Source organism: Heterodontus francisci, chromosome 48, assembly GCF_036365525.1.
Source record: "Heterodontus francisci isolate sHetFra1 chromosome 48, sHetFra1.hap1, whole genome shotgun sequence".
NCBI classification, from domain to species: domain Eukaryota; kingdom Metazoa; phylum Chordata; class Chondrichthyes; order Heterodontiformes; family Heterodontidae; genus Heterodontus; species Heterodontus francisci.
Genome location: NC_090418.1, coordinates 1,134,521 through 1,155,193, shown reverse-complemented (window position 1 = coordinate 1,155,193; position 20,673 = coordinate 1,134,521). Strand labels below are relative to the sequence as shown.

The window sequence follows — 20,673 nt, the reverse complement described above, 5'->3', positions numbered from 1 at the left end:
AGGAAGTTAATGGGTGAGTAGAGTGTTACTGGGGCTGTGGGAGGATGTTAATGGGTGGGTAGGGTGTACAGGGGCTGTGGGAGGATGTTAATGGATGAGTAGAGTATACATGGGCTGTGGAAGGAAGTTCATGGATGAGTAGAGTGTTACTGGGGCTGTGGGAGGATGTTAATGGGTGAGTAAAGTATTACTGGGGCTGTGGGAGGATGTTAATGGGTGAGTAGAGTGTACAGGGGCTGTGGGAGGAAGTTAATGGATGAGTACAGTGTACAGGGGCTGAGGGAGGATGTTAATGGATGAGTAGAGTGTACTGGGGCTGTGGGAGGATGTTAATGGATGAGTACAGTGTACAGGGGCTGTGGGAGGAAGTTAATGGGTGGGTAGAGTGTTACTGGGGCTGTGGGAGGATGTTAATGGATGAGTAGAGTGTACAGGGGCTGAGGGAGGATGTTAATGGGTGAGTAGAGTGTACAGGGGCTGTGGGAGGAAGTTAATGGGTGGGTAGAGTGTTACTGGGGCTGAGGGAGGATGTTAATGGATGAGTAGAGTGTACAGGGGCTGTGGGAGGAAGTTAATGGATGAGTAGAATGTTACTGGGGCTGTGGGAGGAAGTTAATGGATGAGTAGAGTGTTACTGGGGCTGTGTGAGGAAGTTAATGGATGAGTAGAGTGTACAGGGGCTGTGGGAGGAAGTTAATGGATGAGTAGGGTGTTACTGGGGCTGTGGGAGGATGTTAATGGGTGAGTAGAGTGTACAGGGGCCGTGGGAGGACGTTAATGGGTGAGTAGAGTGTACAGGGGCTGTGGGAGGACGTTAATGGGTGAGTAGAGTGTACAGGGGCTGTGGGAGGATGTTAATGGATGAGTAGAGTGTACAGGGGCTGTGGGAGGAAGTTAATGGGTGGGTAGAGTGTAAAGGGGCTGTGGGAGGAAGTTAATGGATGAGTAGAGTGTTACTGGGGCTGTGGGAGGATGTTAATGGATGTGTAGAGTGTACAGGGGCTGACGGAGGAAGTTATGGATGAGTAGAGTGTACTGGGGCTGTGGGAGGATGTTAATGGATGAGTAGAGTGTACAGGGGCTGTGGGAGGAAGTTAATGGGTGGGTAGAGTGTTACTGGGGCTGTGGGAGGAAGTTAATGGATGAGTAGAGTGTACAGGGGCTGTGGGAGGAGGGTAATGGGTGAGTAGAGTGTTACTGGGGCTGTGGGAGGATGTTAATGGGTGAGTAGAGTGTACAGGGGCTGTGGGAGGAAGTTAATGGGTGAGTAGAGTGTTACTGGGGCTGTGGGAGGAAGTTAATGGGTGAGTAGAGTGTACAGGGGCTGTGCGAGGAAGTTAATGGGTGGGTAGAGTGTACAGGGGCTGTGGGAGGAAGTTAATGGGTGAGGAGAGTGTCACTGGGGCTGTGGGAGGAAGTTAATGGGTGGTTAGAGTGTACAGGGGCTGTGGGAGGAAGTTAATGGGTGAGGAGAGTGTCACTGGGGCTGTGGGAGGGAGTTAATGGGTGGGTAGAGTGTAAAGGGGCTGTGGATGGAAGTTAATGGATGAGTAAAGTGTTACTGGGGCTGTGTGAAGATGTTAATGGATGAGTAGAGTGTTACTGGGGCTGTGGGAGGATGTTAATGGATGTGTAGAGTGTACAGGGGCTGTGGGAGGAAGTTAATGGATGAGTAGCGTGTACAGAGGCTGTGGGAGGAAGTTAATGGGTGGGTAGAGTGTAAAGGGGCTGTGGGAGGAAGTTAATGGATGAGGAGAGTGTTACTGGGGCTGTGGGAGGATGTTAATGGATGTGTAGAGTGTACAGGGGCTGAGGGAGGAAGTTATGGATGAGTAGAGTGTACTGGGGCTGTGGGAGGATGTTAATGGATGAGTAGAGTGTACAGGGGCTGTGGGAGGAAGTTAGTGGATGAGTAGAGTGTTACTGAGGCTGTGGGAGGAAGTTAATGGATGAGTAGAGTGTACAGGGGCTGTGGGAGGAAGTTAATGGATGAGTAGAGTGTTACTGGGGCTGTGGGAGGATGTTAATGGATGAGTAGAGTGTACTAGGGCTGTGGGAGGATGTTAATGGATGAGTAGAGTGTACAGGGGCTGTGGGAGGAAGTTAATGGATGAGTAGAGTGTTACTGAGGCTGTGGGAGGAAGTTAATGGATGAGTAGAGTGTACAGGGGCTGTGGGAGGAAGTTAATGGATGAGTAGAGTGTTACTGGGGCTGTGGGAGGATGTTAATGGATGAGTAGAGTGTACAGGGGCTGTGGGAGGAAGTTAATGGGTGGGTAGAGTGTTACTGGGGCTGTGGGAGGATGTTGATGGATGAGTACAGTGTACAGGGGCGGTGGGAGGAAGTTAATGGGTGAGTAGAGTGTTACTGGGGCTGTGGGAGGAAGTTAATGGATGAGTAGAGTGTTACTGGGGCTGTGGGAGGACGTTAATGGATGAGTAGAGTGTACAGGGGCTGTGGGAGGACGTTAATGGATGAGTAGAGTGTGACTGGGGCTGTGGGAGGAAGTTAATGGGTGGGTAGAGTGTACAGGGCCTGTGGGAGGAAGTTAATGTGTAGATAGAGTGTACAGGGGCTGTGGGAGGAAGTTAATGGATGTGTAGAGTGTACAGGGGCTGAGGGAGGAAGTTATGGATGAGTAGAGTGTACTGGGGCTGTGGGAGGATGTTAATGGGTGAGTAGAGTGTTACTGGGGCTGTGCGAGGAAGTTAATGGGTGGGTAGAGTGTACAGGGGCTGTGGGAGGAAGTTAATGTGTAGATAGAGTGTACAGGAGCTGTGGGAGGAGGTTAATGGGTGAGTAGAGTGTTACTGGGGCTGTGGGAGGATGTTAATGGGTGGGTAGAGTGTACAGGGGCTGTGCGAGGAAGTTAATGGGTGGGTAGAGTGTACAGGGGCTGTGGGAGGATGTTAATGGATGAGTAGAGTGTTACTGGGGCTGTGGGAGGAAGTTAATGGATGAGTAGAGTGTACAGGGGCTGTGGGAGGAAGTTATTGGGTGGGTAGAGTGTACAGGGGGTGTGGGAGGATGTTAATGGGTGGGTAGAGTGTACAGGGGCTGTGGGAGGAAGTTAGTGGTGTGGAGTATGTACAGGGCTGTGGGAGGAAGTTAATGGATGGGTAGAGTGTACAGGGGCTGTGGGAGGATTTTAATGGGTAGGTAGAGTGTACAGGGGCTGTGGGGGTATGTTAATGGGTGGGTAGAGTGCACAGGGGCTGTGGGAGGATGTAAATGAGTGGGTCGAGTGTACAGGGATTGTGTGAAGACCTGAATGGGTGGAAAGAGTGGACAAGGGTTGTGGCAGGAGATTAACGGGTAAGTAGAGTGTACAGCGGTTGTGGGAGGAGGTGAATAGGTGAGTAGAGTGTACATGGGTTGTGGGAGGGTGTGAATGGGTGGGTCGAGTGTACAGCGGTTGTGGGAGGAGGTTAATAGATGAGTAGAGTGCACATGGGTTGTGGGAAGGTGTGAATGGGTGGGTAACGTGTTCAGGGGTTGTGGCAGGAGTTTCTCCTGTCCTCTGTTTTCGGAATGGGAGTCATAGACAAAAGTCTAAAGGTTGTTCCCCTCTGCTTTTCCAACTAGGTGAAGAGGAGGCGAATGTCTTTCTCCCGTCTGGATGGACAGTGGGAGCTTATTGGAGGAAGTAGCATCAAAAAGGACAGAACAGGTCCGTTCTCCATTCTGTCCATCCCTCCCGAGTTAGTGAGTATCCAGTATAGTACATGGAGGAGGATGCACGACCTTCATCCAAAGGATGAGCAAACATTTCCACAAGCATCCAGGCCTTGTAAGACACAGTTATAATAAGCTTCATTAGAGCAAATTCCTAGTAATGTCAATTACTGTGTACTTTAAACTGGATATGTTCTCCCCTGTGTTCTATTCTGGATATATTCTCTCACTGTGTTCTATTGTGGAAATATTCTCTCAAAGTGTTATGTTTTGGATATATTCTCTCACTGTGTTCTATTTTGGATATATTCTCACACTGTGTTCTATTTTGGATATATTCTCACACTGTGTTCTATTCTGGATATATTCTCACACTGTGTTCGATTCTGGATATATTCTCACACTGTGTTCTATTCTGGATATATTCTCACACTGTGTTCTATTCTGGATATATTCTCACACTGTGTTCTATTCTGGATATATTCTCACACTGTGTTCTATTCTGGATATATTCTCACACTGTGTTCGATTCTGGATATATTCTCTCACTGTGTTCTATTTTGGATATATTCTCACACTGTGTTCTATTCTGGATATATTCTCACACTGTGTTCTATTCTGGATATATTCTCACACTGTGTTCTATTCTGGATATATTCTCACACTGTGTTCGATTCTGGATATATTCTCTCACTGTGTTCTATTTTGGATATATTCTCACACTGTGTTCTATTCTGGATATATTCTCACACTGTGTTCTATTCTGGATATATTCTCACACTGTGTTCGATTCTGGATATATTCTCACACTGTGTTCTATTCTGGATATATTCTCACACTGTGTTCTATTCTGGATATATTCTCACACTGTGTTCTATTCTGGATATATTCTCACACTGTGTTCTATTCTGGATATATTCTCACACTGTGTTCTATTCTGGATATATTCTCACACTGTGTTCGATTCTGGATATATTCTCTCACGGTGTTCTATTTTGGATATATTCTCACACTGTGTTCTATTCTGGATATATTCTCACACTGTGTTCTATTCTGGATATATTCTCACACTGTGTTCTATTCTGGATATATTCTCACACTGTGTTCTATTCTGGATATATTCTCACACTGTGTTCTATTCTGGATATATTCTCACACTGTGTTCTATTCTGGATATATTCTCACACTGTGTTCTATTCTGGATATATTCTCACACTGTGTTCTATTCTGGATATATTCTCTCACTGTGTTCTATTCTGGATATATTCTCTCACTGTTCTATTTTGGATATATTCTCACACTGTGTTCTATTTTGGATATATTCTCACACTGTGTTCTATTCTGGATATATTCTCACACTGTGTTCTATTTTGGATATATTCTCTCACTGTGTTCTATTTTGGATATATTCTCTCACTGTGTTCTATTTTGGATATATTCTCTCACTGTGTTCTATTCTGGATATATTCTCACACTGTGTTCTATTCTGGATATATTCTCACACTGTGTTCGATTCTAGATATATTCTCTCACTGTGTTCTATTTTGGATATATTCTCTCACTGTGTTCTATTCTGGATATATTCTCACACTGTGTTCTATTCTGGATATATTCTCTCACTGTGTTCTATTTTGGATATATTCTCTCAATGTGTTCTATTTTGGATATATTCTCACACTGTGTTCTATTCTGGATATATTCTCACACTGTGTTCTATTTTGGATATATTCTCTCACTGTGTTCTATTCTGGATATTCTCACACTGTGTTCTATTCTGGATATATTCTCTCACTGTGTTCTATTTTGGATATATTCTCTCACTGTGTTCTATTCTGGATATATTCTCACACTGTGTTCTATTTTGGATATATTCTCTCACTGTGTTCTATTTTGGATATATTCTCACACTGTGTTCTATTCTGGATATATTCTCACACTGTGTTCTATTCTGGATATATTCTCACACTGTGTTCTATTCTGGATATATTCTCTCACTCTGTTCTATTTTGGATATATTCTCACACTGTGTTCTATTCTGGATATATTCTCTCACTGTGTTCTATTTTGGATATATTCTCTCACTGTGTTCTATTTTGGATATATTCTCTCACTGTGTTCTATTTTGGATATATTCTCTCACTGTGTTCTATTCTGGATATATTCTCACACTGTGTTCTATTCTGGATATATTCTCTCACTGTGTTCTATTTTGGATATATTCTCTCAATGTGTTCTATTTTGGATATATTCTCACACTGTGTTCTATTCTGGATATATTCTCACACTGTGTTCTATTCTGGATATATTCTCTCACTGTGTTCTATTTTGGATATATTCTCACACTGTGTTCTATTCTGGATATATTCTCACACTGTGTTCTATTTTGGATATATTCTCACACTGTGTTCTATTCTGGATATATTCTCTCACTGTGTTCTATCCTGGATATATTCTCACACTGTGTTCTATTCTGGATATATTCTCTCACTGTGTTCTATTCTGGATATATTCTCTCACTGTGTTCTATTCTGGATATATTCTCACACTGTGTTCTATTTTGGATATATTCTCACACTGTGTTCTATTCTGGATATATTCTCTCACTGTGTTCTATTCTGGATATATTCTCTCACTGTGTTCTATTCTGGATATATTCTCACACTGTGTTCTATTTTGGATATATTCTCACACTGTGTTCTATTCTGGATATATTCTCTCACTGTGTTCTATTTAGGATATATTCTCTCACTGTGTTCTATTCTGGATATATTCTCTCACTGTGTTCTATTCTGGATATATTCTCTCACTGTGTTCTATTCTGGATATATTCTCTCACTGTGTTCTATTCTGGATATATTCTCACACTGTGTTCTATTCTGGATATATTCTCACACTGTGTTCTATTCTGGATATATTCTCTCACTGTGTTCTATTCTGGATATATTCTCTCACTGTGTTCTATTCTGGATATATTCTCACACTGTGTTCTATTTTGGATATATTCTCTCACTGTGTTCTATTCTGGATATATTCTCACACTGTGTTCTATTTTGGATATATTCTCACGCTGTGTTCTATTTTGGATATATTCTCACGCTGTGTTCTATTTTGGATATATTCTCACGCTGTGTTCTATTTTGGATATATTCTCTCGCTGTGTTCTATTTTGGATATATTCTCACACTGTGTTCTATTCTGGATATATTCTCACACTGTGTTCTATTTTGGATATATTCTCACACTGTGTTCTATTTTGGATATATTCTCACACTGTGTTCTATTTTGGATATATTCTCTCACTGTGTTCTATTTTGGATATATTCTCTCACTGTGTTCTATTCTGGATATATTCTCATACTGTGTTCTATTTTGGATATATTCTCACACTGTGTTCCATTTTGGATATATTCTCACACTGTGTTCTATTTTGGATATATTCTCACACTGTGTTCTATTTTGGATATATTCTCACACTGTGTTCTATTTTGGATATATTCTCACACTGTGTTCTATTTTGGATATATTCTCACACTGTGTTCTATTTTGGATATATTCTCACACTGTGTTCTATTTTGGATATATTCTCTCACTGTGTTCTGTTTTGGATATATTCTCACTGTGTTCTATTCTGGATATATTCTCACACTGTGTTCTATTTTGGATATATTCTCACACTGTGTTCTATTTTGGATATATTCTCACACTGTGTTCTATTCTGGATATATTCTCTCACTGTGTTCTATTTTGGATATATTCTCACACTTTGTTCTATTTTGGATATATTCTCACACTGTGTTCTATTTTGGATATATTCTCACACTGTGTTCTATTTTGGATATATTCTCTCACTGTGTTCTATTTTGGATATATTCTCACACTGTGTTCTATTTTGGATATATTCTCACACTGTCTTCTATTTTGGATAAATTCTCACACTGTGTTCTATTTTGGATATATTCTCTCACTGTGTTCTATTTTGGATATATTCTCACACTGTGTTCTATTTTGGATATATTCTCACACTGTCTTCTATTTTGGATATATTCTCACACTGTTCTATTTTGGATATATTCTCACACTGTGTTCTATTTTGGATATATTCTCTCACTGTGTTCTATTCTGGATATATTCTCTCAGTGTGTTCTATTCTGGATATATTCTCACACTGTGTTCTATTCTGGATATATTCTCTCACTGTGTTCTATTTTGGATATATTCTCTCAATGTGTTCTATTTTGGATATATTCTCACACTGTGTTCTATTTTGGATATATTCTCTCACTGTGTTCTATTCTGGATATATTCTCACACTGTGTTCTATTTTGGATATATTCTCTCACTGTGTTCTATTCTGGATATATTCTCTCACTGTGTTCTATTCTGGATATATTCTCACACTGTGTTCTATTCTGGATATATTCTCACACTGTGTTCTATTCTGGATATATTCTCACACTGTGTTCTATTTTGGATATATTCTCACACTGTGTTCTATTTTGGATATATTCTCACACTGTGTTCTATTTTGGATATATTCTCTCACTGTGTTCTGTTTTGGATATATTCTCACTGTGTTCTATTCTGGATATATTCTCACACTGTGTTCTATTTTGGATATATTCTCACACTGTGTTCTATTTTGGATATATTCTCACACTGTGTTCTATTCTGGATATATTCTCTCACTGTGTTCTATTTTGGATATATTCTCACACTTTGTTCTATTTTGGATATATTCTCACACTGTGTTCTATTTTGGATATATTCTCACACTGTGTTCTATTTTGGATATATTCTCTCACTGTGTTCTATTTTGGATATATTCTCACACTGTGTTCTATTTTGGATATATTCTCACACTGTGTTCTATTTTGGATATATTCTCACACTGTCTTCTATTTTGGATATATTCTCACACTGTTCTATTTTGGATATATTCTCACACTGTGTTCTATTTTGGATATATTCTCTCACTGTGTTCTATTCTGGATATATTCTCTCAGTGTGTTCTATTCTGGATATATTCTCACACTGTGTTCTATTCTGGATATATTCTCTCACTGTGTTCTATTTTGGATATATTCTCTCAATGTGTTCTATTTTGGATATATTCTCACACTGTGTTCTATTTTGGATATATTCTCTCACTGTGTTCTATTCTGGATATATTCTCACACTGTGTTCTATTTTGGATATATTCTCTCACTGTGTTCTATTCTGGATATATTCTCTCACTGTGTTCTATTCTGGATATATTCTCACACTGTGTTCTATTCTGGATATATTCTCACACTGTGTTCTATTCTGGATATATTCTCACACTGTGTTCTATTCTGGATATATTCTCACACTGTGTTCTATTTTGGATATATTCTCACACTGTGTTCTATTTTGGATATATTCTCTCACTGTGTTCTATTCTGGATATATTCTCACACTGTGTTCTATTCTGGATATATTCTCACACTGTGTTCTATTCTGGATATATTCTCTCACTGTGTTCTATTCTGGATATATTCTCACACTGTGTTCTATTCTGGATATATTCTCTCACTGTGTTCTATTTTGGATATATTCTCACACTGTGTTCTATTTTGGATATATTCTCACACTGTGTTCTATTTTGGATATATTCTCTCACTGTGTTCTATTCTGGATATATTCTTACACTGTGTTCTATTTTGGATATATTCTCACACTGTGTTCTATTCTGGATATATTCTCACACTGTGTTCTATTTTGGATATATTCTCACACTGTGTTCTATTTTGGATATATTCTCTCACTGTGTTCTATTCTGGATATATTCTCACACTGTGTTCTATTCTGGATATATTCTCACACTGTGTTCTATTTTGGATATATTCTCTCACTGTGTTCTATTCTGGATATATTCTCACACTGTGTTCTATTTTGGATATATTCTCACGCTGTGTTCTATTTTGGATATATTCTCACGCTGTGTTCTATTTTGGATATATTCTCACGCTGTGTTCTATTTTGGATATATTCTCTCGCTGTGTTCTATTTTGGATATATTCTCACACTGTGTTCTATTCTGGATATATTCTCACACTGTGTTCTATTTTGGATATATTCTCACACTGTGTTCTATTTTGGATATATTCTCACACTGTGTTCTATTTTGGATATATTCTCTCACTGTGTTCTATTTTGGATATATTCTCTCACTGTGTTCTATTCTGGATATATTCTCATACTGTGTTCTATTTTGGATATATTCTCACACTGTGTTCCATTTTGGATATATTCTCACACTGTGTTCTATTTTGGATATATTCTCACACTGTGTTCTATTTTGGATATATTCTCACACTGTGTTCTATTTTGGATATATTCTCTCACTGTGTTCTATTTTGGATATATTCTCTCACTGTGTTCTATTCTGGATATATTCTCATACTGTGTTCTATTTTGGATATATTCTCACACTGTGTTCCATTTTGGATATATTCTCACACTGTGTTCTATTTTGGATATATTCTCACACTGTTCTATTTTGGATATATTCTCACACTGTGTTCTATTTTGGATATATTCTCTCACTGTGTTCTATTCTGGATATATTCTCTCAGTGTGTTCTATTCTGGATATATTCTCACACTGTGTTCTATTCTGGATATATTCTCTCACTGTGTTCTATTTTGGATATATTCTCTCAATGTGTTCTATTTTGGATATATTCTCACACTGTGTTCTATTTTGGATATATTCTCTCACTGTGTTCTATTCTGGATATATTCTCACACTGTGTTCTATTTTGGATATATTCTCTCACTGTGTTCTATTCTGGATATATTCTCTCACTGTGTTCTATTCTGGATATATTCTCACACTGTGTTCTATTCTGGATATATTCTCACACTGTGTTCTATTCTGGATATATTCTCACACTGTGTTCTATTCTGGATATATTCTCACACTGTGTTCTATTTTGGATATATTCTCACACTGTGTTCTATTTTGGATATATTCTCTCACTGTGTTCTATTCTGGATATATTCTCACACTGTGTTCTATTCTGGATATATTCTCACACTGTGTTCTATTCTGGATATATTCTCTCACTGTGTTCTATTCTGGATATATTCTCACACTGTGTTCTATTCTGGATATATTCTCTCACTGTGTTCTATTTTGGATATATTCTCACACTGTGTTCTATTTTGGATATATTCTCACACTGTGTTCTATTTTGGATATATTCTCTCACTGTGTTCTATTCTGGATATATTCTTACACTGTGTTCTATTTTGGATATATTCTCACACTGTGTTCTATTCTGGATATATTCTCACACTGTGTTCTATTTTGGATATATTCTCACACTGTGTTCTATTTTGGATATATTCTCTCACTGTGTTCTATTCTGGATATATTCTCACACTGTGTTCTATTCTGGATATATTCTCACACTGTGTTCTATTTTGGATATATTCTCTCACTGTGTTCTATTCTGGATATATTCTCACACTGTGTTCTATTTTGGATATATTCTCACGCTGTGTTCTATTTTGGATATATTCTCACGCTGTGTTCTATTTTGGATATATTCTCACGCTGTGTTCTATTTTGGATATATTCTCTCGCTGTGTTCTATTTTGGATATATTCTCACACTGTGTTCTATTCTGGATATATTCTCACACTGTGTTCTATTTTGGATATATTCTCACACTGTGTTCTATTTTGGATATATTCTCACACTGTGTTCTATTTTGGATATATTCTCTCACTGTGTTCTATTTTGGATATATTCTCTCACTGTGTTCTATTCTGGATATATTCTCATACTGTGTTCTATTTTGGATATATTCTCACACTGTGTTCCATTTTGGATATATTCTCACACTGTGTTCTATTTTGGATATATTCTCACACTGTGTTCTATTTTGGATATATTCTCACACTGTGTTCTATTTTGGATATATTCTCACACTGTGTTCTATTTTGGATATATTCTCACACTGTGTTCTATTTTGGATATATTCTCACACTGTGTTCTATTTTGGATATATTCTCTCACTGTGTTCTGTTTTGGATATATTCTCACACTGTGTTCTATTCTGGATATATTCTCACACTGTGTTCTATTTTGGATATATTCTCACACTGTGTTCTATTTTGGATATATTCTCACACTGTGTTCTATTCTGGATATATTCTCTCACTGTGTTCTATTTTGGATATATTCTCACACTTTGTTCTATTTTGGATATATTCTCACACTGTGTTCTATTTTGGATATATTCTCACACTGTGTTCTATTTTGGATATATTCTCTCACTGTGTTCTATTTTGGATATATTCTCACACTGTGTTCTATTTTGGATATATTCTCACACTGTCTTCTATTTTGGATATATTCTCACACTGTTCTATTTTGGATATATTCTCACACTGTGTTCTATTTTGGATATATTCTCTCACTGTGTTCTATTCTGGATATATTCTCTCAGTGTGTTCTATTCTGGATATATTCTCTCACTGTGTTCTATTTTGGATATATTCTCACACTGTGTTCTATTCTGGATATATTCTCACACTGTGTTCTATTCTGGATATATTCTCTCACTGTGTTCTATTTTGGATATATTCTCTCAATGTGTTCTATTTTGGATATATTCTCTCACTGTGTTCTATTCTGGATATATTCTCACACTGTGTTCTATTTTGGATATATTCTCTCACTGTGTTCTATTCTGGATATATTCTCTCACTGTGTTCTATTTTGGATATATTCTCACACTGTGTTCTATTTTGGATATATTCTCACACTGTGTTCTATTCTGGATATATTCTCACACTGTGTTCTATTCTGGATATATTCTCTCACTGTGTTCTATTTTGGATATATTCTCTCAATGTGTTCTATTTTGGATATATTCTCACACTGTGTTCTATTTTGGATATATTCTCTCACTGTGTTCTATTCTGGATATATTCTCACACTGTGTTCTATTTTGGATATATTCTCTCACTGTGTTCTATTCTGGATATATTCTCTCACTGTGTTCTATTCTGGATATATTCTCTCACTGTGTTCTATTTTGGATATATTCTCACACTGTGTTCTATTCTGGATATATTCTCACACTGTGTTCTATTCTGGATATATTCTCTCACTGTGTTCTATTTTGGATATATTCTCTCAATGTGTTCTATTTTGGATATATTCTCACACTGTGTTCTATTTTGGATATATTCTCTCACTGTGTTCTATTCTGGATATATTCTCACACTGTGTTCTATTTTGGATATATTCTCTCACTGTGTTCTATTCTGGATATATTCTCTCACTGTGTTCTATTTTGGATATATTCTCACACTGTGTTCTATTTTGGATATATTCTCTCACTGTGTCCTATTCTGGATATATTCTCACACTGTGTTCTATTTTGGATATATTCTCACACTGTGTTCTATTTTGGATATATTATCACGCTGTGTTCTATTTTGGATATATTCTCTCGCTGTGTTCTGTTCTGGATATATTCTCACGCTGTGTTCTATTCTGGATATATTCTCACACTGTGTTCTATTTTGGATATATTCTCACACTGTGTTCTATTTTGGATATATTCTCACACTGTGTTCTATTTTGGATATATTCTCTCACTGTGTTCTATTCTGGATATATTCTCACACTGTGTTCTATTCTGGATATATTCTCTCACTGTGTTCTATTTTGGATATATTCTCTCACTGTGTTCTATTCTGGATATATTCTCTCACTGTGTTCTATTCTGGATATATTCTCTCACTGTGTTCTATTTTGGATATATTCTCTCACTGTGTTCGATTCTGGATATATTCTCACACTGTGTTCTATTTTGGATATATTCTCACACTGTGTTCTATTTTGGATATATTCTCTCACTGTGTTCTATTTTGGATATATTCTCACACTGTGTTCTATTTTGGATATATTCTCACACTGTGTTCTATTTTGGATATATTCTCTCACTGTGTTCTATTCTGGATATATTCTCACACTGTGTTCTATTCTGGATATATTCTCTCACTGTGTTCTATTTTGGATATATTCTCTCACTGTGTTCTATTCTGGATATATTCTCTCACTGTGTTCTATTCTGGATATATTCTCTCACTGTGTTCTATTTTGGATATATTCTCTCACTGTGTTCGATTCTGGATATATTCTCACACTGTGTTCTATTTTGGATATATTCTCACACTGTGTTCTATTTTGGATATATTCTCTCACTGTGTTCTATTTTGGATATATTCTCACACTGTGTTCTATTTTGGATATATTCTCACACTGTGTTCTATTTTGGATATATTCTCTCACTGTGTTCTATTCTGGATATATTCTCACACTGTGTTCTATTTTGGATATATTCTCACACTGTGTTCTATTTTGGATATATTCTCACACTGTGTTCTATTCTGGATATATTCTCACACTGTGTTCTATTTTGGATATATTCTCTCACTGTGTTCTATTTTGGATATATTCTCACACTGTGTTCTATTTTGGATATATTCTCACACTGTGTTCTATTTTGGATATATTCTCTCACTGTGTTCTATTCTGGATATATTCTCACACTGTGTTCTATTTTGGATATATTCTCACACTGTGTTCTATTTTGGATATATTCTCACACTGTGTTCTATTTTGGATATATTCTCACACTGTGTTCTATTTTGGATATATTCTCTCACTGTGTTCTATTCTGGATATATTCTCACACTGTGTTCTATTTTGGATATATTCTCTCACTGTGTTCTATTCTGGATATATTCTCACACTGTGTTCTATTCTGGATATATTCTCACACTGTGTTCTATTCTGGATATATTCTCTCACTGTTCTATTCTGGATATATTCTCTCACTGTGTTCTATTCTGGATATATTCTCACACTGTGTTCTATTCTGGATATATTCTCACACTGTGTTCTATTTTGGATATATTCTCTCACTGTGTTCTATTTTGGATATATTCTCACACTGTGTTCTATTTTGGATATATTCTCACACTGTGTTCTATTTGGGATATATTCTCTCACTGTGTTCTATTCTGGATATATTCTCACACTGTGTTCTATTTTGGATATATTCTCACACTGTGTTCTATTTTGGATATATTCTCACACTGTGTTCTATTTTGGATATATTCTCTCACTGTGTTCTATTCTGGATATATTCTCACACTGTGTTCTATTTTGGATATATTCTCTCACTGTGTTCTATTTTGGATATATTCTCACACTGTGTTCTATTTTGGATATATTCTCACACTGTGTTCTATTTTGGATATATTCTCACACTGTGTTCTATTTTGGATATATTCTCACACTGTGTTCTATTTTGGATATATTCTCACACTGTGTTCTATTTTGGATATATTCTCACACTGTTCTATTTTGGATATATTCTCTCACTGTGTTCTATGTTGGATATATTCTCACACTGTGTTCTATTTTGGATATATTCTCACACTGTGTTCTATTTTGGATATATTCTCTCACTGTGTTCTATTCTGGATATATTCTCACACTGTGTTCTATTTTGGATATATTCTCACACTGTGTTCTATTCTGGATATATTCTCACACTGTGTTCTATTTTGGATATATTCTCACACTGTGTTCTATTTTGGATATATTCTCTCACTGTGTTCTATTCTGGATATATTCTCACACTGTGTTCTATTTTGGATATATTCTCTCACTGTGTTCTATTTTGGATATATTCTCACACTGTGTTCTATTTTGGATATATTCTCACACTGTGTTCTATTTTGGATATATTCTCACACTGTGTTCTATTTTGGATATATTCTCACACTGTGTTCTATTTTGGATATATTCTCTCACTGTGTTCTGTTTTGGATATATTCTCACACTGTGTTCTATTCTGGATATATTCTCACACTGTGTTCTATTTTGGATATATTCTCTCACTGTGTTCTATTTTGGATATATTCTCACACTGTGTTCTATTTTGGATATATTCTCACACTGTGTTCTATTTTGGATATATTCTCACACTGTGTTCTATTTTGGATATATTCTCACACTGTGTTCTATTTTGGATATATTCTCTCACTGTGTTCTATTCTGGATATATTCTCACACTGTGTTCTATGTTGGATATATTCTCACACTGTGTTCTATTTTGGATATATTCTCACACTGTGTTCTATTCTGGATATATTCTCACACTGTGTTCTATTTTGGATATATTCTCTCACTGTTCTATTCTGGATATATTCTCACACTGTGTTCTATTCTGGATATATTCTCTCACTGTTCTATTCTGGATATATTCTCACACTGTGTTCTATTCTGGATATATTTTCTCACTGTGTTCTAATCTGGATACATTCTCTCACTTTGTTCTATTCTGGATATATTCTCTCACTGTGTTCTAATCTGGATATATTCTCTCATTGTGTTCTATTCTGGATTTATTCTCTCACTGTGTTCTATTCTGGATATATTCTCTCACTGTGTTCTATTCTGGATATATTCTCTCACTGTGTTCTATTCTGGATATATTCTCTCACTGTGTTCTATTCTGGATATATTCTCTCACTGTGTTCTATTTTGGATATATTCTCTCACTGTGTTCTATTCTGGATATATTCTCTCACTGTGTTCTATTCTGGATATATTCTCTCACTGTGTTCTATTCTGGATATATTCTCTCACTGTGTTCTATTCTGGATATATTCTCTCACTGTGTTCTATTCTGGATATATTCTCTCACTGTGTTCTATTCTGGATATATTCTCTCACTGTGTTCTATTCTGGATATATTCTCTCACTGTGTTCTATTCTGGATATATTCTCTCACTGTGTTCTATTCTGGATATATTCTCTCACTGTGTTCTATTCTGGATATATTCTCTCACTGTGTTCTATTCTGGATATATTCTCTCACTGTGTTCTATTCTGGATATATTCTCTCACTGTGTTCTATTTTGGATATATTCTCTCACTGTGTTCTATTCTGGATATATTCTCTCACTGTGTTCTATTCTGGATATATTCTCTCACTGTGTTCTATTCTGGATATATTCTCTCACTGTGTTCTATTCTGGATATATTCTCTCACTGTGTTCTATTTTGGATATATTCTCTCACTGTGTTCTATTCTGGATATATTCTCTCACTGTGTTCTATTCTGGATATATTCTCTCACTGTGTTCTATTCTGGATATATTCTCTCACTGTGTTCTATTCTGGATATATTCTCTCACTGTGTTCTATTCTGGATATATTCTCTCACTGTGTTCTATTTTGGATATATTCTCTCACTGTGTTCTATTCTGGATATATTCTCTCACTGTGTTCTATTCTGGATATATTCTCTCACTGTGTTCTATTCTGGATATATTCTCTCACTGTGTTCTATTCTGGATGTATTCACTCACTGTCTTCTATTCTGGATTTACTCTCTCACTGCGTATGATTCTGGATATTTTTAATCCTCTGACCTTGCCTCAGTGCAGTCAAATTGTTTCTGTTTTGAATATCCACCCATACCCTTTTGAGTGGGGCGTGAGTATTGACGGTGGCAAAGGTGTTATTTGATTGTGAGCCGGAGCATGTACTCCTTTCCTCCCGTTACCCAGTCTCTTCACTGGCCCTGGATCTCTGAAAATAATGAAGTATCTATTCTGACTGAGATTAGTGAATCCGGCACGTGGCTGGATTCAGGCCTGTGCTGTCTTTCACCCAGGACCATTTGAACAAACAAATACGTTTGGGTCCAACCTGTGTACCACTCAAATTTGTTGCATTGTGCATCGCGAAACGTAAGCGTCCCCACGCCACACGATTCCACATCATCTCCTGGAGCAGACTGCAAACCAGATAAATAATTTGGCCAGCTCTGCGGCGGAGAAAATGGGAAGTTCATCTCTGACCCACTCCGGTGATCAAACCTAGTCCAGTGGATCACTCTGGCCCTGCATTCCTTGCATTAGCCAACCTTTTCTCAGAGGTGATATCCGCTTTCGCCCAAATAGGTCCCGCTGTCGCCTGAAGGAATTGAGCGAGTCGGTATCCACCTGTTCCACAGGTCTGCTGTTTTGTGGCAGGTTCCTCTACCCAAAAGGCATTAGTTGCCCTCACGGTTTAAACCTTAGCTTCTGTTTCTGGTTAATGACTGGGTGAGCTGCCATTCGTGCGTTGCTTGCCGTTTTGTGCGTACGGTCGCTGTGGGCTTCAGCTTATGTGTTTCTCTGGTCCTTAGCTTGATCAGATCATAGCTGATCTGTCCGTGAAGGATGTTGTGATGCTGGGACAGACCTGCCGCTACTTCCACGAGTTCTGCAGCAACGAGGCCGTGTGGAAACGTATCAGCAGGAGGTTATCACCAAGGCTCAGCAGCGAGGAAACAACTGAGGACAGCTTTTGGAAACGAGCATCCATTTTGAACTGTTAGTGTCGACTGAGGTCTTTCTGTATATTCAGTGCCCAGAACCCAGCTGCCCAAAATTGCATGAGAAGATGGCAAATTGTGGTCAATTTAGGAGGAGGCCATTCAACCCCTCGAGCCTGTTCCTCCATTCAATGAGATCATGGCTGATCTGTATCTTAACCAACATTCCCTTTAAGATGCATGCATAGTCGTGCGGCAATCTTCAAGGGACTGCATGGTGGAAGAAATAGGACTCACATTTTGAAGGGAAATTAGGGGTAACATTGATTTTCACTCCATTGACCTATTCAGGTTCTGTAACCCTTAATCCCCTTCCCCAACAATAACCCATCAATCTCAGTGTCAAAATTTCCAACTGACCCCCAGCCTCAACAGCTTTTTGAGGGAGCGAGTTCCAGATCTCCACTCCCCTTTGTGTGAAGAAGTGCTTCCTAACATCACCCCTGAACGGCCTGGCTCTAATTTGAAGGTTCTGCCCCCTTGTTCTGGACTCCCCCCACCAGAGGAAATAGTTTCTCTCTATCGACCTGATCAACTCCTTTAATCATCTTAAACACCTCGATTAGATCACCCCTTAATCTTCTATACTCGATGGAATACAAGCCCAGTCTGTGCAAACCTGTCCTCGTAATTAACCCTTTTAACCCCGGTATCATTCTGAACAGCGATCAGGAGCTGGAACCCTGGCTGATTTCCCCCTCTCTCTAACCCAGGGGTCACTGGACAGTGATTGGGAGCAGGAACCCTGGCTGATTTCCCCCTCTCTCTAACCCAGGAGTCACTGAACAGTGATTGGGAGCAGGAACCCTGGCTGATTTCCCCCTCTCTCTAACCCAGGGGTCACTGGACAGTGATTGGGAGCAGGAACCCTGGCTGATTTCCCCCTCTCTCTAACCCAGGAGTCACTGAACAGTGATTGGGAGCAGGAACCCTGGCTGATTTCCCCATCTCCCTAACCCAGGGGTCATTGGACAGTGATCAGAAGCAGGAACCCTGGCTGATTTCCCCCTCTCTCTAACCCAGGGGTCACTGGACAGTGATTGGGAGCAGGAACCCTGGCTGATTTCCCCTCTCTCTCGAACCCAGGGGTCACTGGACAGTGATCAGGAGCTCGATCCCTGGCTGATTTCCCCATCTCCCTAACCCAGGGGTCATTGGACAGTGATTGGGAGCAGGAGCCCTGGCTGATTTCCCCCTCTCTCTAACCCAGGGGTCACTGGACAGTGATCAGGAGCAGGAACCCTCGCTGATTTCCCCCTCTCTCTAACCCAGGGGTCACTGGACATTGATCAGGAGCTGGAACCCTGGCTGATTTCCCTTCTCTCTCTAACCCAGGGGTCACTGGACAGTGATCAGGAGCAGGAACCCTGGCTGATTTCCCCTCTCTCTCTAACCCAGGGGTCACTGGACAGTGATCAGGAGCTGGAACCCTGGCTGATTTCCCCTCTCTCTCTGACCCAGGGGTCACTGGACAGTGATCAGGAGCAGGAACCCTGGCTGATTTCCCCTCTCTCTAACCCAGGGGTCACTGGACAGTGATCAGGAGCAGGAACCGTGACTGATTTCCCCTCTCTCTCTGACCCAGGGGTCACTGGACAGTGATCAGGAGCAGGAACCCTGGCTGATTTCCCCCTCTCTCTGACCCAGGGGTCACTGGACAGTGATCAGGAGCAGGAACCCTGGCTGATTTCCCCTCTCTCTAACAGCATAGTCCTGGCGAGTGACTTGTATTGCAGAGTTATAGGTGTTCCAGATGCCTCCACTTCCTACTGCTAACACACTTTCTGGTCCTGTCATGCCAACAGATACCAAAGGCTTGTTTTTCCAGACATTTGGGGGCCGCAGGAAGACAGTGAGCCGAACCGTTGCCCCTCACCTGTCGCATGGATACCGCAAATTCATCCCGACAAAGGACAACGTCTTCATCCTGGATTACAGCGGTACGCTCTTCTTCTTGAAGAACGCCCTGGTCTCGTCCACCCTTGGTCAGATCCAGTGGAAACGGGCGTGTCGCTATGTTGTCCTCTGCCGCAATGTTAAGGATGTGAGTAGAACTTTTCCCTGCTGCTGGGTCAGTGAATGGGTGAGTTAATAAAAACAAAGAAATGCTGGAAATACTCAGCAGGTCTGGCAGCATCTGTGGAGAGAGAAACAAAGTTAACATTTCAGATCAGTGACCCTTCTTCAGAACAGATGCTGCCAGACCTGCTGAGTATTTCCAGCATTTCTTTGTTTATTATTTCAGATTTCCATCAACTACAGTATTTTGCTTTTATTATAATGGGTGGGTTAAACTCTGCAGCAAGTTACAGAACCCACAGCTCCAGGCTTCTGTCTGTTCTGAGCAGCCCGACAGTGCTGTGGGAAGCAGGCTTTTGCAGATTGGCTTTTCAATATCAGTCTGTGCTCGGGTTCAACCCAGTCAGAGCAGCAGGGAGAACATTTTTCTACTGTGGAGCTGTAGGAATTTCAGTAAATAGACTTCCATTCACTTCCCCCCGGACTCATGTACCTGCCCTGGGGAGTGTTTGATGGGGACAGTGTAGAGGGAGCT

At 39.1% G+C, this 20,673-nt stretch overlaps 1 protein-coding gene across 7 annotated transcripts in view; it reads left to right on the top strand.

Moving 5' to 3' along the window:
- The window catches only part of LOC137357548 (F-box only protein 24-like), a 43,613-nt gene that overhangs the window by 6,080 nt on the left and 16,860 nt on the right, over positions 1–20,673 (top strand). The window contains exons 1-4 of one of the 7 annotated variants that reach the window (XM_068023964.1): positions 2,603–2,675; positions 3,587–3,671; positions 17,931–18,117; positions 19,925–20,163. In XM_068023964.1, the coding sequence (XP_067880065.1) occupies positions 3,621–3,671; positions 17,931–18,117; positions 19,925–20,163 (477 nt within the window). In that variant the 5' untranslated portion in view covers positions 2,603–2,675; positions 3,587–3,620. Of the gene's footprint in view, positions 1–2,602; positions 2,676–3,235; positions 3,317–3,586; positions 3,792–17,930; positions 18,118–19,924; positions 20,164–20,673 lie in introns of those variants that run through there. The other 6 variants (XM_068023960.1, XM_068023963.1, XM_068023959.1 and 3 more) reach the window with 6 other exon arrangements.